This window comes from Rhinolophus hipposideros, assembly GCF_964194185.1.
Source record: "Rhinolophus hipposideros genome assembly, chromosome: X".
Lineage (NCBI taxonomy): Eukaryota > Metazoa > Chordata > Mammalia > Chiroptera > Rhinolophidae > Rhinolophus > Rhinolophus hipposideros.
The window spans coordinates 1944660-1968313 of NC_138046.1; the positions used below are offsets into that span (position 1 = coordinate 1944660).

General features: G+C 53.6%; 1 protein-coding gene across 4 annotated transcripts; it reads right to left on the minus strand.

The window, feature by feature from the left end:
- Positions 1–2847: 2847 nt before the first annotated feature.
- On the minus strand, positions 2848–23309 carry NLGN3 (neuroligin 3). 4 transcript variants are annotated; one of them, XM_081043484.1, is made up of 8 exons: positions 23188–23308; positions 20055–20693; positions 19356–19415; positions 15748–15807; positions 14104–14253; positions 8051–8236; positions 5276–6065; positions 2848–4656 (listed from the first exon to the last, which is right to left on the minus strand). In XM_081043484.1, the coding sequence occupies exons 2-8, from the start codon at positions 20509–20511 to the stop codon at positions 3813–3815; spliced, it is 2547 nt and encodes an 848-aa protein (XP_080899610.1). In that variant the 5' UTR covers positions 20512–20693; positions 23188–23308; the 3' UTR covers positions 2848–3812. The 4 variants fall into 4 exon arrangements, with proteins under 4 accessions (XP_080899610.1, XP_080899611.1, XP_080899612.1 ...); XM_081043485.1 differs by lacking the exon at positions 23188–23308 and adding an exon at positions 21163–21280; XM_081043486.1 differs by lacking the exon at positions 19356–19415.
- Between the last annotated feature and the right edge of the window lie 345 nt (positions 23310–23654).

A 23654-nucleotide genomic window follows, 5' to 3' on the forward strand; every position in this document is an offset into this window, starting at 1 on the left:
TTACTGCCCTGCACTGGGAGATGGAATTACGCCGAGCAGCTAAAGCTCTTTTGGAATAGACTGCTTTTAGGAGCATCTCTCTGAGGCTCAGTCTGTCCTTTCTATTCTGGAAACCCTCCTCCTTGCAGAAGAGAAGGAACGAAAGAGGAGTTGAAGAGGTTCTGTTTTCTCTTTATAAAACCATTAGCAAAAGGAGATGTCAGAGCGTCCTATCACTCACCCAATAATACCCAAACTCTTCTGCTGTTATGAAGAACTCCACAACCTGCCTTTCCAATCTCATGCCCAACCGTTTAACTTGAACTCTGTACTTCAGTCAAGTTAGTCCCTCACTGCTCCTCAGGCATGCTTAGACTTTCCTAGCTCCCTGCTCTGGCTGAGGCTTTTTTTCCTGATTGGGAATGCCCACTATGCCACTCACCCAAATCCCCTCATAGCTTTTCTTGCAATTTCTCCAGCCCCTTTACACCTTGGCCATACAATTGAAGTGATGTGCTAGATTATGCATTTCATTCATTTTATCAGAGTTCACTTTTGTCTTCCTGATAGTATGCACCCCAAAGCGGGTATCTTCTATCCCTCACAGTATATAAATTAGCACAGGGCCCAGCCTACAGTCCTGGTAAACCATGCTCACTTCCTGTGGAGGTTTTCACAGTGACCAACCTTTGGCCCTTTACACGCACCACAAGTTCAGAGCCCAAGATCATCGCGTCCAGCTCCCCAAACGACTAATATAGAAACCAGATAAGTGTAGGAACGCAGGCTGAACCCAGTCTAGACACTAATGATTTTTGCAATGTGAAATAAAACCCCAGTATATCCTCAGCTCCTCTGCAGACAAGGAGCTGGGCTTTGTAGCTGGGCTCAGGGCTGGTCATCAGCAATGGGGCTGACAACACTCAAGCTACGTGGACCCAGTTCTGACTGTCTTGGAGGTCACCTCTTCCACCCAGACCTTACAAGGCTGTGAAAACCACCTGTAATCTCTCACTGCTGGGTCCCAACTAGGATCGGAGCTGGCTTTGCAATAGCACCTTGATTTCTTCGAGGAGAGGCAATATCTAAATTCTCCCCAAATAGAGAGCCTCCTAATTTGGAGGTGTACACACACACACACACACACACACACACACAGACACACACACACACACACACACTCCAGAAGAGGAGGCCCAGTTTGGTAATATCTGAGATGGAGTAATCACAGGATTAAAATGATGAGGACTCTGAATTGACCTCCAAAGGTCATGTAATCCAGTCCTCTGTTCTCAGGTAGAGGAACACCAGTGTTTTCCTCAGTAGTCATTCATTCAATTTGGTCACTGTTACTGAGGACTTACTAAGTGCCATGATTACTACTATTCACAGCGAAGTTGTGTGTTTTTTTGCGTCTAACTTAATCTTTCCCTCTATTATTCTCAGAAGAAATGGAGAAAAGACCCTCAGCTCTGTCCTTATTTAGGAGTTAAAATGTTGAAGATGATATAGCACACTTGTCACATAGCAGGAGCTTGATGGTTATTGAATATTACCTCATCATCTCCCTCTTTTGTAAATTAAAACAAATCACCTAGTCCTTTGGCACGTTGTTGCTTCTCTCCAGCTTTCCCATATACGCCAAACATGTGTTGACCAAAGGCACTCCTTTATGCTCTAAAAGGCCTAACCAATGCTAGGTAGGGTGGGGAAAGCTGAGGACCCTGGGGAAGGTCATATATTTCTGGACTGCATTCTAGGTCTAACACTGCCTGTGACACTGGACTTTGCTGGGCCCATTTCCCCAATTGTAAAATAAGTGGGTTGCACTAGATGACTTTGAGGTTCCTTTTAATTCTAAAACTCAGACTCTGATTACTTCCCAGCAACCCCATGCTATATGTTTGTTATTATATGCTAGTAGTCACGTTAGTTTTGGAAAGAAGACAGGCAGGGAGGGAGCGAGGAGAAACCAGTTCTACAGTATGGACTCGTTCAATTGTGACCCACTCTGCCACCCCCCACGCACCACACCAGCAGTTTAGCTCTCAGGCGTGGTGCCCTCCGCACGCCACCCTGTTGTGTTGGTCCATCTCCCTCATTTTGTCAGGGTCACTCTGAAGAATTCTATTCCTGATTTCTGAGGTGTCAGCAGCCCCACCCGACCGCCATACTTGGTGAGCAGGCTTCTGGTTCAGTCCTTCAAGTCACTGAGAATAGTATGAAATGCCACAATGCCAACCCGTTGAGCCCCAGGTTTCATAGGGAGCCACGGATCATAATCCTAGAGAGAAACCGCTCCCGGGACCCCAGTGACTTCTCAGAACAGGACAGAAGCATCCCTGGGGGGGGGAGAGGGCCCTGCTCTGTGAGTCGCCCAAGGCCAGGGAGTGCACACATCTGATGGCGCACTGGATCCAGGTGCCAGTAAGAATTTCAGCGTGTCAGAGGTCAGACCTCCTTCCAGTCCCTAGTCCAGGATGAGGGCAGGGTGGTGGCGATGGCGGCAATGGCAGACAGCCGTGATGGCATGCAGTGGAGACAGAAGTGTTACTTTTGCCCTTTCATTAGGAGGCCAGAGGTGTTGAGATAAGGCTTCAGCTTCAGGAACCCAGAGCCTTGGGGGGTAGGGTGAGGGCAGCACAAGGTTGGAGAGGCCTCAGTGCGGGTCCCGCAGAGCGCAGCCCAGACTTGTACCAGCTTGAAGGCATAGGAGGCAGGCGCCGGCTGCGATTCCTAGCCTGCACCCAGCTGAGAAGTCTGTTGGGGCAAGGCCTGTGCAAGGGAGGCGAGTTGGGAGTGCTAACTGGATTTTTTATTTTTATATCAAGACACTGTGTTTAAAATTTTTACAAAGGACAAACTCCATGGGTTTCCGTTAGTGTTTTAAGAACTTTTCTTTTTAAAAAAAAAAAAGCCAACAACAACAAAAAACAATGCCTTTTTGAAAGAGAGATGACAGACACAAAAGAGACTCCGTAAAGAAAATGGGGTAAATTTCTATTACCCCAAGGGAAGAGGCGGAACCCAGATTATACCAGGGGGCCGCTAATGACTTGGCCTCCACAGAACCTCATTCACCAAATCTACCGTGTGGTGTCTGCAGCCCCCCCACAGGGACACAGAGGTGGCTGGAGAGTTCTCCCCTATGGCCCTCCAATCCTGTCCAGAGGTCACGCCTTCCTCCTTCCACGCAGCGGTCTTGCTCAAATCTGTTTCTTTCTTGGGGGTCCTGTTCCTTGGTCGGGTTGTGTGAGTACTGGGGTTCCAGAGCCAGAGAGCCCTGGGCCTGGGGCCCTCCCTTCCAGAGCTCTTTGCACTCACAGATTGGAGAAGCATTTGTTCCAAAAATGTTTTTTAAAAAATCAACAAAAGCAAAACCCAGAAAAAAGACCAAGTCTGGGGGAGAAAGAGCTGCCCTGCTCTTTAAAGCTCCCAAGTCTGGCATTGGTCGGTGGTGCAGTTCCAAGGGAGGCAGAGGGCGAGCACCAAGGGGGTGTCCAGCTGGTGCTTTCGGGCCCCCAGGAGTGTCTGTGGTCAGGCTCAGGGAGCTGGCTTCAGCTGCTGTTCCATGGGTCCTCGGTTTCCCAAGGACTCCTTTGCGTCCCCATTTGAAGGGTTTGTTCAGGTTTACTTCCTTATTTGTGTTTTTGTACATACGGGTGCGTGTCCACATTTATGTTTGTGCAGGTGGGTCTGCTGTCTGTTTTGTGTGGTTGCGTGCGTATACATAGATGTCTGCGTGTGTGTGTGTGTGCGTGTGCGTGTGTGTGTGTGTGTGTGTGTGTATCTGGGAGGGAGGGAGCAGGAGACAGGCTGTGCTCTGGCTGGAGCTATACCCTGGTAGTGGAGTGTGAGTGGGGCAGCCCAGTACTGTTGAACCCCGCGGCAAAGGTGTTATAGGGGTGCAACGTCTGCAGCCCTACCAGGGAGTTGGGGATCATAGTGATGGTGTTGGGAGTCATGAGTGGGATGTCATCAGGGGAGCGTCGCAGGGTCAGCGTGTAGTCAGGCAGCGCAGTGAGGCGCAGCGTGTCGTGGGGGGGACCAGCCTCACACTCATGGTGAGTGGGGCCCAGCTGCAATGCCGCCAGCTCCTCCTCAGGAGCAGCTCCCAATTCGGGGGCCCCGGCTCCCCTCTGAGGGCTAGGCTGCCGCAAGGGCTCCTGACGTCGCTTGTCCTTACGGTAGTAGAGGGCAGCGAAGGCCAGAACGTTGAGGAAAAGCAGGGAGGCCCCCACGGCGATGGTGACACTTAATTCAGTGGAGTAGTCACGAGGGTTCTCCACCAAGAGCGGCCCTGCATCTTGGCCCCCGTTCCAGGACCCTTGGGCATTCTCATTGCTATAGGCAGGGGAAATGGCTGGCCGCTTGGTGCTCCAGGTCTTGCCGTTGGGCCTCCGGGTGATATGGGAGCTGTGGGTGGTATCCGGGGGCGGCACTTTGGTGGTTGTGGACGTATAGTGGAACATGTCATGCAGGTTGTACAGGTGGGGCACCAGGTGTTTCCAAAAGGCTACCTTAGTGGCCCGGTAATGATCACGGACCCTCGGTTTCAGCCCGATGTGAAGGTAGAGCTGGTCTCGGGGATTGTATTTGGACCAGGCCACTTCCTCAAAGCGGTTGGCCTTGGTGTGAATGAACTTGGTGTCCTGGGGGACCGGCTTGTTGGGATCCCTGAAATACCACATGGAAATCCGGGGTCACCACTCTACCTTGATGAGGAAATGGCCCAGCATTCTCCCTCACACCCACCCCTAAACCTCCCCAGTCCAAAACTTCCCACTGTTTCCATCTTTTTCAGGGTCCCTCACTTTGTCCATACTCCTCCTCTTCCCCAGTCTTGAGCACCTATTGCCGGCAGTGTCACGTAACCATCCATCCTTCCCTGTACCCATCCTGTTAAGACCATGCTGGAGACACTTTTTCTCACATGCTACTGAGCATCTATCAATCTTTTCAGCCGCCCTGTTTTGCCAAGAGCACTTTCAAGGCTCTTTCTGAATGTACTTCCCACTTCCCATGGCCTCTGGTTATCTAACTTTGAATCTTACAGTCCAGCCAGTGACTCTCACTCCTGCTCAGTCCTAATGTTAACTGACTTCTGAGCCTCAACAAAATTTTTGAGGGAAGGAAATGGCATGAAAGAGTCAAAATAGCATGAAGGGAGGAAGTAAGGAGGGGGGTGAAAGGGTTACCAAGCAAGATTTGGGGAGATGACGGAAGAGGTTTAGATAGAGGAGCAGAGGGGAGGACATGCTGGGGTCCCAAAGGAAAACCCCCACTTTCTCCTTACCCGGTCTTGGCAAAGTTGGTCCAGTAGGTCATGACAACAGCACTGAGCATAACGTCATTCTTGGAGAAGTTACAGGGGAAGAGGTCAGTGGGGCCCACCATTGGAACACCAAAAACGTAGGGTACTTCATCCCCATGAGCTGCATCAGACCAAGCAGGCTTCATGAGGCTCTGGCAGTGATGATAGAAGGCGTAAAAGTAAGTCGGTGAGCCATAGCGGGCGTGCAGATCAGCTGTCACCACCGAGGGCTCCACCCACTGGTGGTCAGTGAAGAGTGCCACCAGTGTTTTACGGCGGGTCTCAGGGTTGTCACGGTCTGCCCAGTCTGTGTACATGAACTTGATGGTCTCCCGCAGGGTATCCTTACCCTCAGGATATCCATACAGATTGTCCACAAAGTTGGAGACTGAGTAGTCAAAGTCAGTGCCAGAGACGCCATCCTCGGGGTCTACCACCCCTTCCACAAACTTGAGGCCCTCGCCCTGGTTGACACCTAGCATGATGTCGTAGTTGAGGAACTCACCCTGTTCCATGAGGATCTCAGGGTCATCAGGAATGACATCACCATCAATCACAGGGCCAAAGGCCACATGGTAGCGGGCTGGCTGAATGTCTTGCTCCACCAGCTCCTTGGCACTCTTTTGCCGAAGACAGTCCACCATATCCACTGTGTCTAGAACATTACAGCCCACCTTGTCAGCCAGTAGGCTGGTGTACTTCACTGGTTGGTAGTTCACAGCCCAGCTGGATAGAGCAGAACCACTTTGGATGATGGCCCTCTGAAAAAGCCCTACAGAAGACAGGCGACATCAGGTCAGCTCTGCCTTCTCACCCACAGCCCAGGCCTCCCTGGCCTGTCTCTGAGGGACAAAGCAAACACCTCTTCATTCCTTTGTTACCGAGGCTGTGCTATGGGTTGAACGGGCTGGGAAGGAGGAGCAGCCTGTTGGCTAGGATGGTGGGTGAGGACCCGAAGAGGGGCTGCTGGGCCCCTTTCCCTACTGGTCCCCTGCCTGCTTCTTGTTTCCTTGTCCAGGGGCAATGGTTGGTAACTTGGGGGTTAAGGAAATGCCAGGAAGGATTAACCCTTTGGGTCCCAGACATCAGCTTCCTTATGCTCCCTCTCTTTATCACTCCTTGTCTTCCCCTCTTCTTCCTGCCCAGCTGGGCCCAGCTCTGTGCCAGCACACCACCAGGGAGCTGGCACTTCCCCCACAAAGGGGTCTTTTTCATGAGAGATGAGAAGTGCAGGCAGGAGAGAGCCTCACATTCTGGGAGTTTGGGGAAGGGTTACCGAGGGCAAAGGCCTTGGGGTCTGAAAGTCTCCAGGGAATGTGCTCTCCCAGTCTGCAGTCCCCACAGACACTTCCCTTTTCCTAAAGCTACTGACGCCTCAGATCCAGATTTTCCCCTAGCTGAGGAGGACTCAGTCCCCCAAAACAAAGAGTGGATGATTCTTCCCCTTAGGAAAAAAAGGGTAACATTCCTTCCCTGGTCCCAACATTTCCAAGGGGTAATCTGGTCCTCAAGTACACAATTCCATTCCTCTAAGAGAAAGGTGGAAAGACAGGGAGAGAAACACAGATGATGACATAAGAGACAGCCTCAGTGTTTAAAAGATTATTCTCCACGAGTCAATTACAGAAAGACAGAGAGAACAAATCTTTAAAGCAGCCCCGCCTCCAGGGACACAGGCCCCCTATGACAGAGGATAGCACCATTCCAAGAAAGGCCTTTTCCTCCCAGGGGAGTAGTCCCCAATCTGGGGAGGAACTCCCTTTTAGAGAGGCACCCTTATAGCCAGTCACTTCACCCTCCTTTGTGGAAAAAAGGATTCCTGCTCCCATTACTGTCACCTAAAAACACATTCCAAGATGGGGTGCAGCTCCCACCTTAGTCTTCCCTCACTAAGGTCATCCCAGGCGGGACAGAGATGGAATTTCTAGGTCAGAGGTGATTTTTCTCTCAGAGAGACAGGCCTTCTTCAAAGAGAGACTGAAAGTCTTCCTGTGAGAATATCACTAACTCATGGGGTTGATTTCAATGAAAAAGCATGTCCTCTGTCACAGATTTCCTTACTTCAGAGAAGGGCACCTTTCCCTCTCAGAGACGGAATGTGTTTTATAGTCCAGAGGTGACGAGAATATTTCATGTGAGCCAAAAAGGGCCTGGTCAGCCCATTGGAAGAATCACTGACACAGGGACCCATGGCAAGCACACAGATTTTCCTTTGGGCTAAAAATGAGAGTTTCCCTTAGGGGGTGGTTCATCCCGGAGGAGGTTTGGAGGCTGGTAATCGGGGGGCCATCCCTGAGAGAGAGCCTGCCCCGCAGGTTAGTGGTCCTCACTTGGGAACCATCTCCCGCTCAAGGACAGTTCTCTTGTACAGACTTGTCCTTCAGAGAGAAAGGCAGAGGAAGAGTGTTTCTTACACCTAAAAATGAATCTCCACCCTGGAGCTCTACCCCGAAGTCACAAGTCCTTCCCAAACCGAGAGATTCCCCTGCCCCAAAAGCACTCTTGTCCCTTCAGAGAGAGTCCTTCTCTTTCTACTCTCCTAAATAAGACTGTCACATCAGAAGGAGATGTAAATGGCATTCTCTCCTTCCCTCTGTCCCACTGAGGGCATTCCTCCTCCCCTAAAGAAACATGGCCCTCCCACTTCTCCCCGAAGGGATACTGAGCTGGTAGGAGAGGGCGGGCTGACTCCCCTGGACAGTGTGGCTGGGAAGCCAGTGCTTTGCTTGTTCATATTTTGCCCCCAGAGCTACTCACCTTCAGAGTGATGTGACAACGTGAGGAGGCTGACACAGGACGCGCCGATGCCCGAGCCAAAGACGGTAATACGGCGGGGATCACCACCGAAGAAGGCGATATTCTCACTCACCCAGCGGAGGGCCTGAATTTGGTCAAGGAGCCCATAGTTGCCTTTGGCAGCCTGATCGCCAGTGCTCAGGAAACCTGAATTCAACAAAGGGCATGAGGACAGTGAAAGTGGAGGGCTGGACAATTTGGGTTATGATGGCAACAGGAGTCGGGGCTGTGAGGACAGAGCGTAGCTCCTTCTACCTGGCTAGAATAAAGCAAGGCCCAACATCATCAACACAGAAGGATCGACTCCCTGCCTCCCACCCATTGTCCAGTTGGGAAGGAGGGATCTCCAGACCATTCAAAGGGGACGCCTCCAGTCGGGAAACTAAACTGGCAGGAACTGCACATGGTCAGGACCCAGAATCCTCTGCCCGGATGTCCGATCCAGGTCATGACCTTAGCACTTGGCAAGACAGAGTGGAAAGAGCAGAGACCCTGCTTCGTCCCTGGTTTGAGTTCTGGCTCCGCCACTTCCTAGCCACATAGCCTTGGGCAAGTTACTTAAAATCTCTGGGCTACAGTTTCCTCTTCTGTAAAATGGGGATAAAAATACTCCCACAGGTTGTAACAGGGATGAAAGGAACATAAGCATCTCTAGGTAATACGCTGAGCCCGTTGTTAATGTATGGTTACTTCTCTTTCCCTTTCCTCCTCTCTCTGAAGGAAGTGAAGATCCCAAGAGGCAACAATCCCTAAGCTCTCCTTGCCCTTCTCCACCTCTCTCCAGGGCCTCGGATGCCCCGTGCCCGTCATTCTCAGGACAGGTCTTCATTTCCCTTGCTCCAAGACCTACTGAATCAGAAACTCTGGTGGGATTGGTGGGGGGAAGCGGGCAGCAATCAGTGTTTTTAACATGCTCTCCATATGATTCTGATGCCTGCTAATGTTGGAAAACCACTGGGTGAGACCATCTTTTTCGTCTGGTGGAGAAATGGGGAAGTCAGTGCGGTAGTTACCACAGAAACAGGTCTTCCCGCCTACCCAGTGGGATTTGCTGGAGGAGCCATGTCACCATGGAGACTACCTTCCCACCCACCTGCTGGGATTTGCTGCTGTGGAGACTTGTTGCCATGGAGACTACCTTCCTGCCCACCTGCTGGCTATCCCACAGAGATGTCCTATATTCCCCACCACCACCACCCTGCTTCCATTTTAGATGGATCCTGCTCTGCCTCATTTCATCTGTCTTCCCTGATCTTTAGGCTCCTTGGAAGGCTCTAGCTTCTCCCACCCTAGGCTTTCAGAAGGGTTCTTTGCAGGTGGCTAGTTGTGGCGTTCCTACACACTGGATACCCATTCCTGCATCAGTAGTTTTTCACCCCCCAGTTAAAAGCTCATGCACAGCACCTGGCATCAACTCTGTGTGAGGCCATGTTTGAGAAGGGTCCCTCAGCTCACAGAGAGCTCTCTGGCAGTCCACAGCAAAAGCTGAATTCAAATAGACTCAGGCAGGCACAAGACCACCTCACTGTCTTTCTCGAGGCCTTCTGTCTCTAGCTTCTGCAGGAGAGTTCATTTCACCCGCTTCAAGTGTGTTATTAATTTACCTTTGTTAAGTATGTAAAATAGTTAGATATTCCTCTTAGGACCTCGTCACAAGCCCTCTTTAGCCCCAGGTTCCCGATGAGGAAATGAGAAGGAACTAGAGAAAGCCTGAATGAGGCGGAACGGAGGAGCTCTTGTTCCTCCAGACAAGGGGACCAGCTTCTCCCTGGCCTGGTCCATTCACGCTCTGAAGCTGCAACCCAGCTGTCCAAGCCTTGGGACCCTCTGGCAAAAGTCACTATGTGCTTCTCTTAGTCTGCCTGGCCCCCCCGCCCCTTCCTCATCTCCTCTCCCTTTTCTCTTACTTAGGTAATAGCAGACTTGGCCTTAGCCTCTGCCAAGGAAGGTATCGTTCAGTGAAATGTGTCAAGTTCTCAGTCCAAATCAGCAGGAAGAGCCTGCACTTGGATGTAGTGAAGTACATTTCTCCAACATGTACCTCTTTCCTGGGTTAGCAACAAATGCCTGACGGGGTTTTGCGGAGGGTTCGACCATCACTCTCGGCTCCCTCAGATCCCACGAAGCCTGGGCTAAGAGGCACTGAAGCACGTGGGTTATGCCATGTCAACCACCCCTACTACAAGAGGCCTGCTTGAAGTGTTATATACAACAGGGCCAGGAGATGACACAGCAAACGTGACCCCTACAAGCACACAGAACCTGGCAGTCTGGGAGAGCAGTCACTCACTGCTAGCTCCCCCGTAACTCAGCCATCCACACAACCTGCGTTAGGATGAGGACTGAAATACTAAATTCCACAGACTGGCAGAGTCGATCTGAGCCAGTCTCCCTGGGCCCAAGTTTACACTGCACTACATGGTAAGTTGCCTGTCAACAGAAGACGTGGGAATCTGGCACACTGTATTAGAATCAAACAGAGATCTGTGTCTCTCAAGGCTCGACGTTTACCAGATTTTCAGTTGGCCTGAAGGGTACCTGAGCAAGGACATAAGATGAAAATCTGGGACCCAGAATGAAGCTGGCAAAGCCCTACTCCCTCAGCCCCAGGGATAACCGCACCCTATCTCCTGCTGGATCCCTTTCTTTTTGTTGCTCTCGAGCCCAGTGGGGACTTCCCGAGTCATAACTCCCCCTGCGCCTTGGACAGGATCCATGCATTAGCCTGTGCTATTCTCCGAATATATGAATCACCGACGATGTCTAAAGAAGCACGTTAGAATGAACTGTGTGTCTGGTCTCAGCGCTCCAGAGAAGCTGATGGGATGGAGGGTGAATAAATGCATATACAGCAGGTCCTCGCATAACAACGTTGTTTCCTTATAACGTTGAGGAGATGCCAGAGGAACTTTTGTTTATGGCCTATGGTAACGTTGGTGTTTCACTTAAAGTCACAGAACCTCTGGACGATGTTAAGTGAGGACTTCCTGTAATTGAGGTCCAAAATAACAAAAGCCTCAGCTACAATGAGGAAAAGCCCAAGTGTCAGGGACACACCAATGTTCTGCATCTGGCGCCAAGAGATGAAAACATCTTGTATGTACCCAGAATCTAATCAAAGGCTTATTGATTACATGTGGGTTCCAGGGCCGGCAAGAAGGATTCCCAGGAAGCGGCAGCGAGCTTCTGACCTAGACCCCGGTTTATGACACCTTCTGAGGTTTCGCTGATATCATTTGATCATTAACAGCTTCAGCCCAAAGAATAACAGTTCTGCCCCCAGGGGTGCTGTTCTGGTTATCCAAATGAGAGGAGGTTGTGAAGTGGGGGGGGTTCTTGACCTGAGTGTCATGGATGAGTTTCAGTGGGATCCACGAAATCATTTCTAAGAGAGAGGGAGAGAGGGAGGGAGAGAGAGAGAGAGAGAGACAGAGAGAGAGAGAGAGAGAGAGACAGAGAGAGTGTGTTTTCTGAGGAGAGTCCATCGCTTTCATCAGAATCTCAAAGGGGTCCAAGACTCCCCAAAGGTGAAGACCTCCTGATGGATTAGAGCAGCTGACGGGCTGTGAAGTGTTAGCCAATCAGGATGTGAGAGGGCATGCTCACCAGCAACAGCTCTGTGCAGCCCAGAACCCTATCTGACACTGCAAATCCTATGAGTGTCTCCTTCGATCTCTTTTCTGCCTCCTTTCTCTGTCACTCTTGTCCTCTTCTCTCTCCCCTATCCTGTTCTTCTCTTCCCTACATTCCCCCCTCCTTCCCTGGCTCCTCTCATCCTCTTTTCCTTCATCCTTAGCCAGTGCAATAACATGGAATAGAAGCATACTCCTCGTACTGTCTGTGTTTTCCAACACACCTTCTCAAATGAAGCTTTGTGTTTCTAATTTTCTAAAGCAGCTGAGTTGAATGTTTTCTATTACTTTCACTAAGAAAATAAAGTAGCAAAATGACTTTTGGCCTTTGACCACCATATACGTGCGCCTGTATATCGGTGTGTGATTACATTTGTATATTCTTCCCTCTTCAGGGACTGTGCAGCCCTACTGCATGAGTTTACAGCCACCTGCATGGTACCATTTTTACCGTCAGAGACTCAGATCCCCTTTCTCAACAGGACAGAGCAGCTTAGGAGAGCCTCGCAGTCATGTGTGGGGCAGCTCAGAAAGACAGAGGAGCAGCAGGAGAACCATGAAAGCCCCCCTAAGACTCTTGAGGGACCGTGGAGATGGCCTATATGCTTCATAGCTGAGAGCCAGATGCCGCTGAAGGGGACACAGGCCCCACATTTCTCAGTGTGCTGCTGTCGCACACAGTGTTAGCGGCGAGTCGAGAGCTTTTGTTGGCTTTTCTGCATACATAACCACACCACGAGTGAAACGAGTGAAACGCAGCACCAGGGCCTCGGGGTTAGAACTGGCAAAGCAATGTACTTAAAAGCCCATTAGAGAAAGGTCCTCTCAGGCGACTGGCCTGGAGGAAGCCATGCCTACTTCCTTGTTCAGCACCCAGGCCTACAGACCTGACAAACTGCCTTAACCCTCACTGGAACTCGGAGGACACAAGTCCTCCAGGCAAGAAGTGGTTTCTTCCTGCCACGGCATGTGAGCCCCGAAGTCTGGGTGAGCACCTGAGAGGGTGCTTAGTCACCGTCTTGGAGGCACTTGTTTAACTCAAGCCCTTCACCACTCGTAGGCATTCGCAGTCACCACGGTAGGTGCAGGGTGGAGTGGCAGCCTAAGTTGCTGAAACAAGCGTGTGGACGGGAGTGTGTTGGGGAAGGGCATATGTGTGCGTATGAGGAGGCGTTTGGGAAATGAGTGTGTAGTGTGAGAGTATGTGTGCGTGTATGAAGATGCATGCGTGAGAGAATAGAAGTCACGTGTGTGTGTACATGGATATGTAAGTGTGGGGTGTGCATGAGAGTGGGATGAGTAGAGGTGTATGTGCATGGAGGGGCACATGAGGGTACGTGTGTGTATGGATTTGTGGGGTAGGGTGGGGGACGTGGACATATGCGTGTGCTGGATAGATGGATGCAGAGTACACGTGGGATGTGTGTGTACGTGTGCGTGTGGCTGTATGTGTAGGGGGAGTGGGTGTGTGTATAAGTGAGGGGATGTGTGTATGTAGATATGGAAGCAGGGATACAGTGTGTGTGTAGTATTTGTGTATGTGACGGGGGAATGTTGGCTTGTGTTTATGCAGGGAAGGTGAGGGACATACGTGTGTATATGGGTGTTAGATGAGGAAGGGGGATGTGCAGGGCGATCTGGGGACACGCAGAAGAAACACTGATGTACATTTAAGGTGTATACGTGTGGGGTTTGTCTGTGCTTGTGGGTGTGCAGGGCGTGTCTGTGTAGAGCACATATGTGGGGTATATAATAAGCACACACATATATGGTGCAGTGTGTATATAGCAATATGGAGGGAGAGGTATACAGGAGTAAGTGTGTGGGGGGAGGGAGGGAAATCTGTGTAGATGGGGGGAGATATGAAGTCTAGAGAGGCGTATGGGCATGTGGATGTGTGTGGGGGGTGCCACCTGTGTGGAGTGTATATGGAGGACTGGGGGAGTGTGTGTATGCAGTGTGGCCTACATGTGTGTGCGGCTGTGTGTGTGCTTGTGGGCAGTGAGTGAGACATAATGGCACGCACGGGGGCAGCCGTGGGCGGCGTGGATGTGTGCACGTGTGACTGGCTGGAAGAAATACCTCTGGATGTGCGGGTGGGTGGGTAGGGCTGAGGACAGGAGCCTACAAGGCTCGGCCAAGCAAAGGTCTGGAAGTAGAGACCTCAGAGAAGGTGTGCAGTTTAAATGGAATTTCCAGTGGCGTCTAAACATTCCAGGAAATGGCCTGGGGACTCAGGGAGCTCCCCTCACTTGGGTAGGGGCCATGGGATAACAGCATTTGACTATGGTCCTTAGCAGCGGCTACAGCCAAAAGGCCGCAGCTTCTTAGCTCCGTCCTTGAGCAGCAGGGTCCATGTAGGGGCACAGCAGGGAACCATACCTAGCACCCCAACCCGATAGTTGAGGGTGATGACGATGACATTGCCATAACTGGCGAGGACGCTGCCGTCGATCATGTTGCCTGTCCCTTCCATGTAAGAGCCTCCATGGATGTAGACCATGACGGGCTTAGCGCCACTGTCCCGGATGTCTGTAAGGAAGGGGTGAGACACATGCTGGGTAGGATGCCCCTCCTCCCCCACCCCGCCAGCTGGGGGGTGCGGGCAGCAAAGCTATTCCAGGTGCCAGGACACCACCGCCGTCTGTGAGGGCAGGACTCATGGGGCATCAGCCAGAGACTCCAGTGGTGTCTTTAAAGACTGGCTTCCGGTGCCTCCCAGCAGCCAGGTGTACGTGAAACAGCTAGGTCTGGGGAGGCCGTGGCTGGGCCCTGGGGGCAGGGGCAGGGGCAGGGGCAGGAGCAACAGGAAGGGCTGGTCCCTTAGCTGGATCAAGTGAGTCCCTGCCCTGGGCGCCCAGGAGTCCTGGGACCTGTTATGGCTTTAGAGAGCAGGGGCTGGGGAGCCCTGGAACCCCCAAGACTACACCAGTTACATAGAAATACGGCCATTGGCAGCAGCTGGCCCCCCCAGTGCAGACGCAGACAAGAGGGGCGGGAATAAGGAGTAGCACAGGGAGAGAACAAGGGAGAATGTGGGGAAAGGGGAGTGAATGGCACAGATGGGGTGGGGGAGGCTTAATGACGTGGTTCCTCAGCCATGTCCTCATTTACCCCATTGTCCTCGGGCATCAGGCAGACTTAACTGGAGCCACTAGGGATGTGGAAAAGAGGAAAGGGGCAGAACTAAGAATGAGAGAGCCTGCCCCCAGTCAGCATTAAGATGAAGATGGAGCCTCCCACAGGCCATTCAACGAGGGACCTGAAAGTGGCTGCTCCCCAGCCCAGGCAGCCACCACTGGGCCCCTGAGCTGTGTGGCCCCTCCAGGGGCGGCGGGGGAGGGGGAGAGATAGAAGGGAATGCTCTCTGCTGCCCAGCAAACACAACCTGTTTTCCCAAGGACGAAGGAAGACAACTTCAACCATGACCCACGGATCTACTGACTTTGGTGTCCTGGCCTCAGCCTGATGTTTCAGCCCCACGGTCCTGTGGCCCAGTCCTCAAGCTATAAGCTACGGCTGCCCCTGGCCCTGAGGCCATCTCTCTGTTTCTGGGAGAAGGCTGGGGAGGTTGTAGGGGGCGTTGTTCTCCAGCGCCTTTGGCTGTCAGTGTCTCGCTCCTCAGGAGCCAGTATCCTCGCCCTCCCTCAGTCCTGCTTTCTCTCCACGCTCCCTGCTGCTGAGTAGGGACAGATGCTCGTGAACCACAGAAGATGGGGAAGGAAGCTGTCCCTGACAGGCAGTGCTGCTGCTACTGGAGGACTGAGAATAGGGGTGGGCACCGGGGCCAGGAGGATGTCCTCCCGTGGCTCTGCTTGTGGTCCCCTGCTCCCGCCAGCCGTGTCCATCACCCTGGAACTCCCAGTGGCCAACCAGGCCAAAGATGGATGAACAGCCCAACGGCCTTGTACAGGAACAGAAACACACCAACGGACGGACAGACAGACAGACGGGGCTTCTCCCCATCGAGAGGGGGAGGGGCTCTGTGCCATGCACCAGCCGCCGCGCCCTGCAGCCCCCAAATACCTTCATCTTCATCCCCGTCATTATCCGCTAAGTCCTCGCCCTGTTTCTTAGCGCCGGATCCTGGGGACCAGACACGGGGAGACACAACAGCACAGAACAGAGAACAAAACAGAGAGAGAATTCAAAAACAGCATGACTGCAGTGTGGCCCAGCAAGCCAGCTCTGGGTCTGGGCCCAGGACAGGCAGGAGGGATGGCAAGAACTGAGGGAATGGGTGGGCTGAGGCCCCGGCTGTGCTGGTCGCTCTGTCCCGCCTCCCTGTCCCCAACAGCCCATCTCAGCCAACTACCTTCCCAGGCAGGAAGGAGGTAGCGGCAGGTGCGCCACGGCACAGAGCCAGACGCCCACTCAGGGAAAGGATTTCTTCCATATGGAAGGGGCTGGGCGTGTGTACACAGGCAGGCTGAGCTGGAGAGCGGGGACAGGCACTGAGGGTGACAGGTGGCACTGGCCGCACATGTGCATATGAATGTGAGCTATTAGGGGACGAGCCCTGAGCTCCCGGGCCTCAGCTGACCCTGATTCCCACAGGAGAAAATGGGAGATGAAGCTGTCCCTCTGGTCTTCCTCGTTGGGGCTCCTTGCTCTGGTTAATGGCAAATGGGGTTCCTGCCCACAGGAACCAGGCCTGAGAGCAGCAAGCATTGTTCTGAGATCTAGAGAGAGCCAGAGAGGGAGGGAGGGAAAAAAGGAAGGGGAAATGGAGAAAGGGGAGTGGAGAGAGAGAGAGAGAGAGAGAGAGAGAGAGAGAGAGAGAGAGAGAGAGAGGAGAGAGAGGAATAATGGTGATAGCTCCTACCGTGTACTATGTACTGAATATTTACCAGGTGCCAGACTCTACTTCTGTTTACTGTTTGATCCTTACTCCCCAGTGAGGTAGGTACTATCTTTATTCCTGTTCCACTGATGGGGAAACTCAGGTTCAGAGAGGTGAAGTGACTTGCCCAAGATCACACAGCTGGAAAGTGCTAAAGGTGAGATTCAACCCCAGGTCTGCTTGACTCCAAAGCCCATGATCTTTCCACTGCACCATGCCACCTTTCTGGGATGGGGGAGAGGGAAGGGCAAAAAGAAATGAGAAAAGAGGTGGAGCATGAAGGGGAAGGGAGGGAAAGGAAGGAGAGAATAGAGGAGAGAAGAGAGACATTCAGGCCCCGGGGGTAAGCTGTTCTAAGGAGACGAGACAGGAGACCTACAGCCTGGATACCAGGCACTGTGTGGAAACAGAGGTTATTCTGCTGGCACCCCAGGGCTTAACCCTCCTGTCTAGGACACCAGATACTCTCAGCCTGGAGGCAGCAAACAGCCCTCTTTCTCAGCTGGTCTGGGCTCCAATGAATGAATTCCCTTACAGCTATTAATCAAAACAGGAACCGCCCTCATATTTCAAAATGCCTTTTCAACTAAGGCAAGAGCCCAGCCCAAGGCGCAGAAAACGCCTACAGCTTCCCGAACTTCCAGTGGTGTCAACCATCTGCACACCTGCCAGTACTGCCCTCAGAGACCCTATGGGACATGGGGTGTCATCGTCCACACATGGGACAGCCTCTCCACCCCCTGACCCCCCACAGATGGAAAGGAATCACTCATCTCTAAACATGAATTCCTTCCAACTTGATGGAGGGTGGGGGGTGGACATGTCTTCCCCAGGAAATCCTTCATTTCCCAGGGGTCCTGATTTAGAAGATTTATCTGTTTAGCGCCCCCCACCCCCCGCCCAGGAGTGTCCCTGGGCTGTGCATTGTCCCAGCCTCCTCACACAGATGTCCTTGCCGCTATGTCTGTCACTCAGGCCAGCTTGACCACCATCCCCTATCCCGACACTGGTGATACAGGGTCCCAGCCAGGCCAATGCTGCCTACGCTTCGCACACAACCCTCATGACCTCTGGGGACGAATTTCCTCCAAGAGACGGGGCTTGTAACTCAGGCCCAAACGGCCAGCGGTCCTTGGATAGGGAACTAATTTGCACAGCTAAATGGCCAAATGACGTCCCCTGCACTGTCTGAAACCCACTTCCCAGCTTGGCCCATGGGGCCTCGCTAATCCAGCTGAGACTAAACACTAGGTTAGGCGCTTCCTCAGAGCAGCGGTCAGGCCTTCAGTGACTTATCTCTTTCCTCTACCTCATTCATATCCCTCCACATCCCAACGGCATCTAGCACTTTGCCTTGCCCACAGTCAACAATCATGATTGGTGTTTGTATTAGAGTGGACCTTACAGTCAGCTCTCCAGCCAAACTCCAGGGACTGGACCCCGCTGCCCTAGGCTCTGACTGGTGCCCTGCGGAGACCACCCCGCCTAGGAAATGGTTAATGTTAAGGTCAGGTCCTCTTCCCTAGGGGCAGCTTTAAGAGACCTTCTCACTGAATTCGTCGATAGGCTAATGGATGGTTAAGGGCAGACTGTCCACTACCACCGGCAGATGCGGAAACAGGGTCTTAGATGGAGGCTTGCCGAAGGCCTCACCGAGTTACCATGAGGAGCTGGGAGTCAGTCAGGCTTTGTGGCTCCCAGACTGGCTTCTTCATTCGCGCACCCAAGTGTTTACTGATCGCCTACGGGTGTAGGCGCGGGACGTGGTGGAACCCTCAGTGCGCATGCCCCACATGGAGATCCGGGGCTCTGCATCCACTGCCGGGAATCCTGATGGCCCCACTTGGGGGAACCCTGCTCTAGGATTTTAAAGGAAAGCAAAGCTCGAGCTTGCCAAAGGGTGGCCGGGGTCAGGCTCTGACTGTCCACCTGTTCCTTAGGCTGTTACTCTTTCCAGGCCGGTCTCGCTCATCCACATTTCAGCATTTCTTTCAGAGTTGGGGAGGTGGGAATGAGCAGACGGGAGGTGTCGCACGTGCTAGCTACAGTGGACAGAGCTCTGCACTGAGGGTCAAGAGACCCAGGTTTTGGTCTCAGCTCTGCCACAGGCCAGCGACAGGGCCTTCAGCAGCAGCAAGTCACTCCCCTGGGCCCGTTTCCTCATCCGTAACATTGGGAGCCCGATGCCCACCTTAGAAGCTTCCAGAGATGTGGGGAGGATTTTCTGAGGTAAGAATGAAAGCACTTTACAGAGAACAACAAGTCCTATTCGAACAGGAAGAATGATTATACCGAGGGAACAAATCCCTCCCAGCAAGGGGGTGAATTGAAAATGCAGGATTTCGTGGCTCCTTTAGTCCAGAGTCCCCAGAGACCCCCAAGGTCTGCCAGCAGACTAGCCCGACTCTCTCAGCTATGCACTGGCGGGCTTACTAAGCCTGTGTAGGAGTTTGATCTCAGCTTCAGGGCTGGACAGTTGAGTCTACAACTTTCAACCCAGGAAAGAGCATGGAACAATGAGCCGCTGGCTCCATCTTGGCTGCCCGCTCTGTCTTTGGCACACGCTGAAGGGTGGAATTTGGGGCTGGGAAGACTGGAGGAAATGGCTTTGCTGCTTCTGCTCTAAAACTGCCTTAGGCCGCCAAGTCCTGCCTTTGGATGAGGTGGAGCTCACCGACCGCCCCCTGAGCCTGGGCTACTTGAAGGAAGGCTGGGTCCTCAGGGACAAGGGCAGGTGGGCAGGCAGACCTCCCTCTCTCTCTCTCTCCCTCCCCGCCGGCTCGCTACCTACCTCCTTTCCTACAAATTTTCTTGTTGGGCTTTCGGGCGCATTCCTTGGAAATCCGCTTTACTGTAAAATGAATAAAAAACTAAAAAATAACAGGAGGCCTCTGCCCAGGGGCATGCACCCCCCAACCCCCAGGCCCCAAGAGCTGCTCTGCAGGTGGCACATGGCAGAGAGCCTGTCCCACCATCTCCCTGTTTCTGTCACTTACCTTAGTGTGACCCCCGCGGGAGGAGGCATCAGCTAGTGAAAGAGAAGGCACCTAAGCAGGGCCCTCCAGGCTTGCCCCCCACCCGCCCCCCACACCCAGCTCCCTTGGCTACACACAACGACCACCTTTCAAAGCAGGTGGCATGGCAACAGGGGTGTCTGGTGCAGCCAGCATCCTCCCGCGGGCAGCTGCCAGCAGTGACCCATACTCCCCCAGGGAACCCCCATCCAGCACTCTGGCCCTAGACTTGTCAAAGATCTCAGGCCTTGCCAGGCCCTTCCTGGTAACAGTGTCGCTCACACATGGGAGCTCAGACAATGCTGGGAGAGGGAAGAACAGGGAGGAGGACGGCGAAGGCCAAGCAGAGTGATGGTTAGAAGCTTTTTCACAGACAGACAGAGGCATGCTGCAGGGCACACAAGCACGTGCAAGCCACGAACACAAGAGGGCAGGTGGGAGGCAGGGAGGGCACAGTGCCTGGCCACAGCACTCACCATCCTCCGTGGGCACATAGACATTCAGGTAGAGGCAGTCTTCATTGGGCTCCTGGATGTACGTGGCGACGATATCCAAGTTGGCAGTGAACCAGACAGGCAGCATGACTTCGGGTACAGCTGTGTGGATGTTTTGGGGGCACACTGGGGGGAAGTGTGTGGCGTTCCGGATGCCAGACCAGGACGGGGGTGGTTCAGGGGGCAGGAAGCGTTTCTCGCCGATCGGAGGAGCTGCGTAGGGCACCCCCAGGTATTGGTCCACAGGCCCCAGGATCTCACTGGGCAATGGTACCCGGGCACCCCTTAGCTTCCCAAAGTGAGTATTGACTGTGGGTGCTGGGGCCTGAGTATTGGCCCTCAGCACCAAGCCGAGGAACCACAGGGTGAGGCACAGGCTCCGGCCAACTCTGGGCTGGGGGCTCGGGGACAGCGAGGGCAGGCCAAGCCGCAGCCACATGTTCCGGGCAGGGGGACTGGCAGGAAAGGCAGACTCCAGGGTCACAGCATCAGCCCAGTAGGCAGCCCCTTCATGGCCACTCCGACTTGAACCTCACAACTGAGCTCTCGAGGGACACCTCCAGGTGCCCAGCACATAGAGGGCAGGTCGTCCAAGCTCCACAGCTTCAGGGCCAGGCAGGCCTGTGGAAAGACAGAAGTGGACGTCATCCAAGGTGGTCGGGACAGCAATGGAGTGGCTCTTTGGGGCCTTGCTGGGACTGGGCTATTCTCCTACATGCCCGTCCCGGGGTCCAGGGACCCACAGATGATCTCCGCTGTTCGTCAGAACCATTCTGTGTGCCAGGGCATGGTCGGAAAAGCCAAGAGGAATGACACAGTGACAGGGCTTGCCACTGCAAGTTTCCAGTCCCCAACTTCAACTCCTCAGCCAATGGAGCCCACGTGGGCCAGCTGGAGCCAGAGTGGTGTGTGGTAGCAAGGGGGGGGGGACTGCAAATTGAGCTCACATCCCTCGGCATGCTGTATGAAGCCCCAGACGGGAGACCCCACACAGGGAGCACCACATCAGGAGACCCTCAGTCGGGGACTCTAAGGCCTAAGAAGAGAAAGCAGCAGATAGGCAAAGGGTCCCCCAGAGAGACCCTCTCACCTGCAGGAGGGCCAGGGGCAGGACTGCTGTTTGCGAGTCCCCACACCCTCCCGTGCCCTCCTGTACATCTCTTCTCAGCCCTAACGGCTCCCAAGTGCTTCAGCCTTGGTCCTTTTCGTCGGCTAGCTCTGATTCACACGGAGTGCCAGAATTGAGGCAGAAAGCCCTCTGCCTGGCACCCCAGGTATTGTTGATGCTCAGCCAGTGTAAAGTAAACAGCAGAGTAGCCCACACTTAGAAACTCACAGGAATAAACTCACAAAGGCTCAAAGACTGAGAGAGAGCAAGTCACGATTACAGCACTGTGATATTCACTCAGAGACATATGTTCGAAACCCCAAGAGATCCCCTCATCTAGTCCCACATTCTGGGACAGAGAGTCACAGAGCCAGAGACTCACAGAGACATACATTCAGACACACACATAGAGGCTTACTGAAATATAATCACGCACACCAAATAGCTAAATATCCAGATACATGCAGCATGATGGTGACACATAGGTAGAGGCAGAAACGGAAAAAACAATCAAGACACACAAGCCTTCTGACACACAGTTATACAGTCAACACATATCCAAAGGCACACACAGACGCTCTTGCATGGACACACACACACACACACACACACACACACACACACACACACAATTTAGTTTCCTCCATTTCTCCCGCCTTCCAAGATTGCAGAACTGCTCCTTTAAGAACTGCCTGAAGGGGTGGGGGAGGGAGATTGGGAACGCCCGGCTATCGGCCACCACGAGAGGGGAATGAGAATGTGTGTGTGTGTGTGTGTGTGTGTGTGTATGTGTGTGTGAGAGAGAGAGAGAGACAGAGACAGAGACAGAGACAGAGAGAGACTCAGAGAAACAGAGAGATAGAGCACGCGTGCGCGCCTGCGTGCGCGCGAGCGCAGAAGGGAGAGGAGGGAGGGCAGGCAAAGCAACTAAAGAGGTGGGGGCTCAGAGGAAATGGGGAGCAAAGTATGGGGAGGTTAGATCCCAGACACTGCCCAGAATGCACCCGGATAGGGGGAGGAGGGGCAGGGGAAAGAAGGGGTAGGAGTAGGGAGGTGGGGCAGGAGGGAGTGGGTGTGTGTATATGGGGGGGGGGGATAGTCCGCAGCTGAGTTCACACAATCCCCCCATTCACCGTCTCCATGGCAACTCTGGGGCACAGACCGCTCATTCACACGGCTTCCCCGCCAGCAACCCCCCCACTATTAACCCTCTCAGTGCTGCCCCTCCCCACTAATTCCATTAACCCTTTCTGGATGCCTCCCTCTCCAGTACCCCATCGGCGCCAAATGCTGGTCCCTTTTGAGTCAATTCCCTGCAGCCTCTCCACCGTGAAGAGCTAGACAAATCCACCGACCCCCAAATGCCCTCTGTACCCTAGGACCCACTGTGAGTCCCCAAGGCCAAGATCTCCATCCTGGTCCAGCTTGCAATTTGGGAGAGGACAGGGGGGGGGGGCGGCAATGCCGGGGATTAGAATGGCAACTAAGGGTACTTTTTAGGCTGGAGCAGTATTGGGCGAGGGGCATTGTGCAGGCATGCACTGGTATTGTGAACGGCAGTATTAGGGGCTACGTGGGCTCGGAATGGAATTGGGGGACTGAGCTGCATTGGAATGGGGGAGGATAGGATAAAGGCCTCCGTTGGGGGGGCTGCAGAGAGTGGGGGAGGGAGCCTGGCTGTGAGATGCTGTGATGGAAGAGGGACGGGGCTGCACTGCGGGGGAGGGGGGCCCTCGTTAGGGGTATTTTGATGAGCATGCGGGCCGGGCTGTGGAAGTAGAGGGACCATGGGCGGGAGCATGATAAGGATGCGGGCTTCAGCGAGGATGTGGAGGGGGCAAGGGGAGCAGGGGAGGACCGGGGGTCAGGGGTGCCGATGGAGAACAGGGGGTTGAGGAGGATGGCAAGCGCTGGCTGGAGAGTCGAGGAGCCCGGGATTGGGAGGGGATCGGTTCAGGGCAAGGTACGGGCAGCTAAAGGATGAGAGACCGGGGCAGGCGGCCTCACCTGTTCCCCGGGCTGTTGCGAGCGACTGAACCGGGCAGCGGACCACCCATATCGCCTCCAGGCCAAGGGCTCCGCACCCGAATTCCCGAGATCTGCTCTCCGGCAGCCTGGCTGCTGTGCCCGCGCACCGAGGGGGCGCGCTGCGCGTGCCCGGACACGGGGGGCGCGGTCCCTGCCATTAACTCCTTTTGTGCCAGAGATGGCTCAAGTCCTAGGGCATGGCCCAATTCCTTCCATGCTGTCACACACACACACACACACACACACACACACACACACTCACCCTCAAGTCACAAACAGGTGACCTTCCAGGGCAGCTAGTCCAAATTTTACCTGCGGAGCTCGAGACCTTGAGACAAAGGGAGAAACTGAGGCACGGCCTGCAGGAGCCCCATCATAATTCACAAAGACTGGCCTCCACCTCATTCAGCACCCCTCACCTGTCCTTAGCACCAGCACCAGTGGGG

Excerpts from the sequence above, each read along its gene's own strand:
- NLGN3 (XM_081043484.1), bottom strand. The coding sequence starts at position 20,511 with ATGTGGCTGCGGCTTGGCCTGCCCTCGCTGTCCCCGAGCCCCCAGCCC. Across the intron at positions 8,237-14,103 it reads CTATCGGGTTGGGGTGCTAG|GTTTCCTGAGCACTGGCGAT; the intron begins GTATGGTTCCCT and ends TGTTGAATTCAG. Across the intron at positions 4,657-5,275 it reads ACCAACTTTGCCAAGACCGG|GGATCCCAACAAGCCGGTCC; the intron begins GTAAGGAGAAAG and ends GTGGTATTTCAG.